The sequence below is a fragment of the Haliotis asinina genome, chromosome 13, assembly GCF_037392515.1.
Source record: "Haliotis asinina isolate JCU_RB_2024 chromosome 13, JCU_Hal_asi_v2, whole genome shotgun sequence".
NCBI classification, from domain to species: Eukaryota; Metazoa; Mollusca; class Gastropoda; order Lepetellida; family Haliotidae; genus Haliotis; species Haliotis asinina.
Window position 1 is genome coordinate 40,982,697 of NC_090292.1, and position 10,599 is coordinate 40,993,295.

The window sequence follows — 10,599 nt, forward strand, 5'->3', positions numbered from 1 at the left end:
TGCTTCACATATGTGTGAAGTGAGTGTGGTAATGCATGACCATGCTTAAACATGCCCCACAGTTGGCGTAAACAATTGCACCAACAATATTTGACCTAGACGTAAAGAAGTCATGTGATACAATGTCATTGCTTGACAATGCACACCATTTTCGGTCACTTATTGCATGCTGTTACATTGTATTATTAAAAGAGAGCAAGTTACACAAACGTCACAAGTCAATTTCACAATGCCGCTGTCAAATGCAATACAAATGAGACAAAGTCTAAGGCAATGGGTCACAAAATATATAGCAATCTCACCAAAGTCTTAGTGCGACAGGGAAACAGTTATGCAGAATATAACACCGTGAGCGGTTTGACGGCGGCTATGAAGACCAAGCGTTGGCAGGGATTGGTGATGTTTACTCCAGTAATGTGTGTCCGTGTCCGTGTTCAACATGACAACTAGCATTTATATATACATTCAGCCATTTCCTGAACGTTCGAGCACATACGACCATCTCCACTAACGTGGAAAGCTCCAGAATAATCTCCCGGAAGTAAACAAATAGAAAGCCAAGGGCAGATAACTCCAAAATACTGCCTTACATGCGTACCTCTTACATAATTTTCTGCAGGAAATGTGACACATAATAACTATTACTTAATTAGTAACAAATTATTCCGAAAATACACACTCGTAACAATGCCTAGTGTGTACCTTATGCGTGAACAGGGCACGGGCAGTGTGCTTTACGATTTAATGTGTTGCCTCTAAATCACAAGCATTGTCACGGATATAGTTGTTTTACTGCCGCGGCAGAGCAAAGTTCTTGCATGTGTCAGGGTGGTATTAGCTTTGCTGAGGCTAACTCAACTACCTTCATATGCTACAAACGATAACAAAACAACCTTCATGGTTAAGTGATCTATTTAAGACAGTTTGTTCGTGCCTGTTAGGGCAACCTTTAACTTTACCAGGCCACAGGGGCTGTGAAGCCTCGATTTGGGGAATTAGCTATTGGGAGCGAACCTTGAAACAAGAAAGAGAGAGCTGTGAGTTCCTTGGGTTTATTCAAGCAAGTGTCTGAGACGACATTCACAATACACCAATTCATACATAATAATGACACACAAATAATAGATATAATAATCAATATCCTAATACACTTTCAGTATACGTCAAGTAATTTAAGCAGTGTGTGGTATAACAGAGTGTGTATGGTAACTGCTTACAGAAACATAATATGAATAATACAACATAACCTAATCTTGCGGATAACGTGATACCTACGAGGGGATGTCAATAAGTTTTGAGCCTTGAGCATTTTTCATACCCAGGTGTCACAGCCTATGGTACGACATTGAACCTTGGGGAGTAGCTGATGTGATATAGAAGTTTTGGTATCCTACTCTCAGAAGCTATTGAACAGCTCACATTGACAGAAAGAGACCCCCGTCACGGTAGTGAAAATGAATATAATTGAGTATAGAGCAGTAATTAAGTTTTTAGTTCTTGAAGGAAACTCTGCGAAGAACATTGAAGAAAGGCTTTCAGCAGTTTATGGGAAGTCTTCCCAATCATCTGCTACCATCAAACGATGGGTCCATGAATTTAAGCATGGTAGAGAGGGTCTTGAAGATGACCCCCATCCAGGTCGCCCAACACCAAGCACTAGTCAGGAAAACATTGACAGAGTGCATAGACTTGTGCTGGAAAATCGTGAAATCACACTCCACGAGTTAGAGGAGACCACAGGCATTTCACATGGATCCATCGAGACAATTCTGCATGAACATCTCGACATGTCTAAGGTGTGCGCAAGATGGGTGCCAAGAATGCTTACAGATGAAATGAAGCAAACAAGGGTCACCATAAGCAACTCCATGCTAACCAGATACAACAAGAATCCAGCAGATTTTTACTTTAGGCTAGTATCCTGTGATGAAACCTGGATCCACCACTATGATCCTGAGAGCAAACAAGAATCCATGGAATGGAAACATGTCACTTCTCCCAGGAACAAAAAGTTCAAAGGCTCCAGATCAATGCAGAAGGTAATGGCGACAGTGTCCTGGGATAGCAAAGATTGCTTACCAAAAGGAAGAACAATGAATGGGGAATATTACGCTAACTTGGTGAGGCAAGTGCGACAGTCAATCAAGGAGAAGCGCCGAGGCAAGATCAGACGTGGTATTCTTCTACATCAAGACAATGCTCCAGTACACGACTCTCACGTTGCAGCCGCTGCTGTGCAGGAATGCGGGTATGAAATCTTGCCGCCTCCTCACTACTCTCCAGACCTGGCACCAAGTGATTACCATCTGTTCCCAAATCTCAAGAAACAATTGCGTGGTCGTAGATTTCAGGATGATAATGAGGTTATTGCTGCTACTCAGGCTTGGCTTGAGGTCCAAAATGGCGCCTTCTACAAAGATGGCATCAGCGCCTGGCAGAAAAGATGGAACAAGTGTCTTTACTCACAAGGGGACTATAAAGGGAAAAAATAAATGTGGTTCAGTTCATACCAATATTTTGTGTTTTTCTATGCAAGGCTCAAAACTTATTGACATCCCCTCGTACTGTAACGATTTATGACTATTAGGGGTGTAGGGCCTAATATTCTTGCTATGGTAATGGATTCACGATAATCACGGTATATTGTGCATATTGCATTAACTACGGTTTGGATTAATGTCCGTTATGGTAGGTCGGAATTGATGCATTAACTACGGTAAAACTTTACGATTAATGTCAGTAGTTTTCAGCTATCAAAATACATGCTTTGAGCAAATACGGTAAACGGCATGTAGTGCTGAGATTGGACATAAGTCATTTAACTCCGGTATTGCCAGACGCACTCTAACTACAATGTTAGCAAATGTTTTCTCAATACAATACGGTACGTGACATAAGTAACTAATACGTGTAACTACAGGGGAGAAGGTACAGTTTCAGCTAGAGTAATGTTAATTTGTTTTATAATGAATTATTTGGGTGACTACGGTAAATGATTTCCGACTGATGTTGCTATAGACATCGAGCAGTTTTGATATGTACCTAGTTCAGCAATAACGTAGAATACTTCAATACTGTAATGCTATACTTAAAGATGTCGGAATGTACATTTTTGTGCTTTACAAACAAGACAATAACACAGCTAAATCACAATGTTAACTTGCTAGGATGGCTCTGATAAAATACGGCACTAGGCAGGAACAGAATGAAAGCTGTAATTACATGCTGAACTATGCGGGTTTGAATGTATAATTTCGTGAAATAGGAAGAGAAGACAATGCCATTTTTGAATGATCACGGTATTTGACTTCAGGTAAAAACTGTTCTGTACCGTATACAAGAGCACCTGGAACTGAACGTTTCAAATCATAAGTGGAATACGTATTCATGTTTATGAGACATAAAAATACAAAATAATTAATGTTGACTGTTGTATCCTGTTCTGTGAACGCGTGTTTCATGTAAATCTACTCGAATATTATTTGATCCACGGACTCTCTTAAAATACGGAATAACTGGCCTATAATGTAAATTCATCATTGCTCGAAATAATTGTATAAACTCTCGGAACTGATTTTGTGACTAAACTACAAGTATCTAGGCTACTGAACAGGAATCTGTACAGACCTAACGCGCAAACTGAATAGAACTAGACAAAGACTTGGGATATACATGTATAACTGTGTGTCGAAACATAGAAAGGAAATATGCGTTTGTACATGAAAAACATAAAACTTGAGGAGCCCACGACGCAATGTGCATAAACAAATACTTCTGGGTAGCGGCTAAGAATTAATGTAGAACCAGCAGTTGCACTGAAAGGGGCTTCAATATCGCGGAAGTGTTTCAACCTAAAATCTAGCATTTTTCAAAAGAAATAGCAAGTTAGACAAAAACAAGAATAAGGTTTAAATATTTCTTGAAACAAGAAAGGAGACAGCTGTGAGTTAATTGGGTTTATTCAAGCTAGTGTGCCTGAAATGGAAGAACCCAGGCTCTACCCGTTTGTCGTTATCAAGGTTTACCACACGAGGTAGGTGGTAAGGAGATGATTACCTAACAAGACTTGATTTTCTTTATGGTATAGGCATGGCCAGCTTGTGTCAGCTACCAATCCACATATCTGTCAGTACGTGGTCATGCCATTTACAAGACAAAGAGGATGGTAAAGTTGATTTTCGATCACGGCCTAGTCGGTGGTATACATGCTTCTGCTGCGATGGACCTACCTATCTGCGCTTGATCATGGGATGTAGCTGAGAAGGAAGGCCAGTGCCCACACAGCTCCCTAATTTCATCTCTGATTAATTAGTTAAGGCTGGCATGGACGCGTTTGCTAATTGCCTGACGCTGTGCTTAACAAGTTGTGCCATAAACAAGAAACACTATGCACAACAACTTGCTCCTATACGGATTTCCTTAGTTAAGAATATTTTTTTGAAAAAGATAAAAAATATATGAGGATATATATGCACTGTAATATATTTAATGACTCTACTCTTGCAACACTTGTATTACTGTCAGTACTGAGCCACATCGAGTATAGATCTCTAAAAAGGAAAGAGCTACTTCTCAGTGGTAACACCATTCAGATTACACTACAAAGGGTTCCATTTGCATTTCTCGTGTCTCGAGTAATACTGAAGTTATTAAATGACGTCTCATGTGGCCATATTACGTGTTACGAGCAGCAAGGGGAATTATCATCAGAGTTAGAAAAACAAACACTGATCAAAGGATTAACCGATAACACCCTTATTGATTATTTAATTTTGTACAACGGATTTGTCAAAAAGTAGTAATTATGTATGTAGATTTGCTAATTGAAACTGAACACACGCTGCCGTAAAGTGTTTCTGTTAGAATGAAACCCTTCTTTCAAGGGATTAACCGACAATACGGTGACTGCTTGATCATTATTGGCAAACTAAATTACTTTTATTAAAGCAGGGCGGACATTATGCATTTATTTCCCAGGTGTGTTATCTTGGGTGACCATTGAGACTGTACACTAATGTGAAAAACCTAAAACAGTCACGTCATCAGTTGTGAAAGTACCACTAGGATATAACGATATATCACTTTTTCACATTTTGGACTATTTAAAGACATATGACATGGAGCAGGATTTGGTGTCAGCTGTAGATGAATGGCACACCGTTCGTTTATGTGGAAATTGTTGTGAACATTTCTAGAATAAGGTAATAACCCCCGATTGTTGCTATAACTTTAGTTTGTTATAATTTTGATATTTGCAATTTGTTTTTTATTCATTTGTTGTAGCATTCAGCGTAATCTTTATTTATTTGTATTTTCATCACCGGAGTGTAAAGAATGAGAAAATATACTCATGGTCACACTTTGGACATGTGTGTGAAATATGATTCACACTGGCAATCTCTAACATGCCTAGATATTACAGTCATGTTATAAACTCATGATCGTGTGGTTATTATTATCTTTAGTTAGGAATATGATAATAAATCAATTAGGATAATAAGACAAAATATAAAGACCCACACCTGCATCGATATTTTTTCAGTCCTAACATGTTCTATCACAGACTGATGATTCAGAATGTTTTCATTTGTTATATAATGACGATGGAAATATTTTCGACTAAAACTAGAACTAGATTTGGTCATTGGTAGGGGTGGCTATTGCAGAGAATTTTGATGTGGCGATATAATTATTGCACATACACATACATTGCAATGCATATTTTAATATATTGCAAGGAACATATTTTTTTCTTAATAGCTAAATTTAATAGCTTACCTACTAATAAAAAGTACTGAGTTAACATTACACTTGACTGGACTTAAATACACACTTCTAATCATTACAAAAAAAGCAAATAAATAGAAAAGAAAAACAAAAGTAATATAAATGAAAAAGAAGCAAGGAAAAGAACAATTTAACATGAACACGGTGGTTACTAGTTTCAACTAGTTTTTCCACCTTCTGAAAAAAAGCCTTGAGATTTTAGAATTGAGCTATCAGAGATCACAGGTCAATGATGAGTAAATACATAAAGTATCACATCCAAAGCATTGGGATTTATGACCACAATTACACATTAATAAACAGTTGTTGTGATTCGTTTTTCCTGTGACTTTATTTTCTGTTGAAAATTGCGACTTTTTATGAGTGACTTTGATCAGTGACTTTCTTTCCGATTACTTCCTGTCCTGCCATATTGTTTTTTCCTCGAGGGAAGGCTGTGGGGAAAAAACACAAGGTATAAGGACTGATTTCAGAAATATATACATGTAACTACTTTTCATTGAATATATGGGGCAGAGCATATTGCAATGCTCGAAAACAGGAAACTAGAGAGAATCTCTACTTGACAGGTTTTGCAATAATATTAAACAGCTACAAGTAGCGTGCCTTGATTAAATATATACCTCAAATGTATTGTTACTCATTGATAACTGATGCAAATAGAAAGTAAACGGCTACAGATATGATAAACTGGGAATGTCGGCACCAGTGGAAATTTGCATAACAGTTTGTTTACACTCCCAGTTTTCAACCTGGCGAGAGTTTAGTGTTTATTTAGTCTGGTTTAGTGTTTATTTAGTCTGTAGTTAGCCTCCAAAGGAAAATTATGTAAGCAATGTTTTGGTAATTATTTAGTGGTTATAAGTCATATGCGTATATTTAAAAAAAAGACTTAGAAGGGTTGTTTGGACTCTAAATGAAGGCGGTTTTGCTTGTTTTACTTTATTACATCCCGTATTGCAAATAATATAAAACAAATGTGAGGCACTGTGTGTATCAATAACTGTTATCATTCACATTAGGTATACAGAGTCTTCTTTACATATTCAATGCATTTTAATAGCATATGTATTTTCCGTTTGTATTGGGGCACTGTATTCTACAATGTACAGCAACGGTATATCTCATGGAATATGTGGAGATAATTTGCAAAAAAACACAAAACATCCTGCTTGAAACGGTGTTTGAAATAATGTCAGTACATGTATCTGTTTGATTAGTTGACATGTTCACAAAAGCTCAAAAAACGATGCATGGCTGAGGTACAAATATGCCAGCTGGAGTGATTTTCTGCAATATTCACCGGAACAATGGAGAATGAAGGGGTAGTGTAAATCCAGATAGGGACCATGCAGATAGCATGGACCCTAGTTTGGTGATCCACCTTCAGCTGTTGGTGTTCTATTGCCAGGTATTATATTGTACTGTCCAAACAGTGATATCAGTTTTAAGTTTCCACGCTAGGTTTAATCCTATCTGTGATATTCTGGGGGATTTACTGTCTTTCATTGACAGTTTCTAGCTAGCTACACTGAGTTTGGAATATTATAACATCACACATTATACCCAGGGTGCACTGTATATATTTAGAATTTTATTGGGATTCAAAGTGAGAGTTGAAGTGGAAGGGCATATATGTCTCTGTGGAATCCAGGTGGCTAGACTGAGTTCGGGAATGGCTGTCTACACGTAGTAAAACTTTCATTACAAGCAGGGTGCACTGTATGTGGGGATCTGTATTTCACACCTTGACTGAGTTGGGGAATGTCTGTCTACACGTAGTACAACATACATTGTAAGCAGGGTGCAGTGTATCTGGGTATATTTCACACCTACACTGAAGTGGGAAATACCTGTTTATACTTAAGGCAACAGGCTCAGTAAACAACAGTTTCTCTTTCAAGGTTATATTTAAGTGGTATAAGCTCAATGCAAGTACCCCAGTGTCATGGTTTGAAAGAGTGATCACAGCTATTTACACTTAAGCCTTTGGGATCTACTAATATCCAGATATGACCTATTTTGAAAGGGGACACATGTTTGTCTAAACAAATAAAAAAGGAATTGGGCAATACAAACAGTCGGTGAATTAGTGCAATTTGGGGAAGTCCCTGATATGCTAATATACAATTTACATACCATGCCACAGGTAACGCGAACTGTGTTGTAACATGCTACTGTTATAAAACTAAAACAACTAGAGAGCAAACATAGGACGATTGGAAGTATTGACATATAGAGTTGTTGATCAGTCCAACCAGGCGAGGGCCAAACGTTGTCGAGCTCCTAACCGAACACGTCACAATGACGACATCGCTGGCAGCTCTGCTTCGTGGTGTCGTCAGTCAAGGCATTTCACAACTAGCAGTGAGGTATCGCTCTGGTTAGGACGTAGGTTATTGGTGGGTAAGTTCTCAGTTTATGGCTTTAAACTGACTTATAAAACTAGATGAAATAGTGTAAATGTATATTGTATGACTGCTGTAAAGCAGTATGAATGTTGTAGGAGCCAAGTGTTTACTTCACACAATGTTTACACCCAGACCTGTGTTTAGCCTGTCACCGACGGGGGACGATGGAAGGTCTGGGGAAACATAACAACGCAGTGTTTCACTTGAAACTTGTTATATGTGATCAAGTTATGTACACTTTCTCAATGTTAAACTTGACCTGGTGGCATTTACCTCTGACACAGGACACTTTATGAGATTATCTTAAATGTGTCCAGTCATACATTTCATTTGAAGTGTATTGTGTTTTTTACGTGGGGCTGCTGCATTGCATTGAAATACATCCCACTGTAGCACACGGCCAAGCGTATCTTTGTTCATGTCTGCAACGTGTTTTCAATGTCAACTGTCAAGTCAATCTGAAAGTAGATTATGGAAGGGCAATTATTCTTTATTTTCGTTATTTCTAATATTGATACTGACAAAGCATGTCGGACATTTCGATCTCTACCACCACACACTGCTACGTGTTGATACCTTTATAGCTTATCACAACACACTGCTTCCATCGATAAGTACGGACTGTTTCGTTACACCGTTCATGTTTATATCTTCCATCTAGTCAGTTCCACTATATCAACAATGAAGGAGATCTCAACTATTATAACACAGCCAATGTACAATGGACAGCTTATTAAATTGACTGAATCATACTGTGAAAATATATTTAGGGAATGAAATATCCATAAAATCAAACTATGTTTAATACCTCTGGTATAACAGATAACAGATGAGTTGGACTTTATCCATGCATAATATTGAAAGGCAAAACATTTGTGGAAAGCGGAAACCAGTAGTCATAATATTTTAACTATTTTTGTACTATGTATAGAGTTCTGATGAAAATATTCCCTGTTTCAGCCTCGACTGACCCAAGCCCCAAATCCAAGGTTCCCCCAGCGCCAGTGACGACACAAGACATACAGGGTAGGTGGAAAAACCCAGCAGACAGGAAGCTCATTTGTTAATTCTCCTTTCATTTATCACACTGACGTATATGCCCGTGGTGATTTTGACTTGAGGGATGAATCTCACCCGTTATCGATCGACGTTGTCGATCACAGAATTTCAAACTGTAAAAATCAATATTGGGAAGTGTCACGTTTGTTTCGTGCTGTCAAGTTATCTCAATCAAACTGAATGATATACATTTTCCATAAGATATGTATTTAGAATGTAATCATACATAATATTGAAAGGTAGAACATATCTAGAAAGGCGAAAACAGAAATGCTTATGTGCTTTGTATAGTCTTCTGAACAACATATTCCCTCTTTCAGCCTCCCCGACTGACGCGAGTGAGGATCTGACACCTAGCACGACGGTTCCACCGACGCCAGTGACGACACAAGACTCTGATCACCACGGTAGGTTGTAAAGTTCAACAAACATCAACACTCTCAAGTCGTGCACAAAATAATGCTACAACTTCTGACTCTAACTGAAGGTTATGTATTAAACACGCCATCGTTAATTCCAGAAACCACATGCTGACATTCCCGTCGTCTTGGATTGTTGTCAGCCATGATGGAATTGCTTAAATGATGTAGCAATGTCCGAGTCACGTATCAACATGATGTAAACATTGTAGATGTGTGACAAAGATTACTGTGTGTTACAGCGACTCCATCAGCAGCAGCAGGCCGCGACCTCTACGACGCCAGCAGTCGCGGTGACCTGAAGAAAGTGAAGCGGATCCTGGCAGCGGGTCACGTTGACATCAACTATAGAGAAGGAGGGGACACCATGACACCGGTGATGGTGGCAGCATACTGGCGACACAGTGATGTGGTGGAGTTCCTGATGGGTAGAGGGGCTGATGTGTCACTGGTGGACATGTACGGTCACAACGTCCTTCACTGGGCCTGTATCAGGGGAGACCTGGAGACGGTAAAGCTGATCCTGGACCTGAACGTGGTGGACGTCAACGCCAGGAACAACATTGGACAGACAGCGACCGACTTGGCGAGACGCTTGGGACATCAGCGAGTGTTGGATCTCCTGGTGTCACGAGGTGCACACTGAAGTCAGTGTTGGTGTGGACAGAGACGGAGTACATGTCGTTACTGACACTGACGTGGTCTGTGCCGTTCCCGTAGTCGTGTGTGCCAATTCAGTTTATTTGCTTTTTTTTTTGAAGATAAATAAAACTTGTTGAACTTATTTTCAGACATTTTGTCATGTTTTGTTTGTGGATCAACACAGGATAAGGTAAGGCAAGTGTGACGTGAATAATACGTAAACGTGATTGTACGTAAACGTTGCCCGTCTTGACATAATTGATTCTATTCCGAGAATATCG

General features: G+C 39.0%; 1 protein-coding gene across 1 annotated transcript; it reads left to right on the forward strand.

The window, feature by feature from the left end:
• Nucleotides 1–1,787: 1,787 nt before the first annotated feature.
• LOC137259547 (histone-lysine N-methyltransferase SETMAR-like) lies at nucleotides 1,788–9,265 on the forward strand. The gene is made up of 2 exons (XM_067797176.1): nucleotides 1,788–2,454; nucleotides 9,159–9,265. Exons 1-2 carry the CDS (start codon nucleotides 1,788–1,790, stop codon nucleotides 9,263–9,265), a joined length of 774 nt encoding a protein of 257 aa, XP_067653277.1.
• The last annotated feature ends 1,334 nt before the right edge of the window (nucleotides 9,266–10,599 follow it).

What these genes read in the sequence shown, in the direction of transcription:
- LOC137259547 (XM_067797176.1), top strand. Translation starts at nt 1,788, where the DNA reads ATGTCTAAGGTGTGCGCAAGATGGGTGCCAAGAATGCTTACAGATGAA. An exon ending in GCAGAAAAGATGGAACAAGT is followed by an intron (nt 2,455 to 9,158) that starts GTCTTTACTCAC and finishes TCCCTGTTTCAG; the next exon opens with CCTCGACTGACCCAAGCCCC.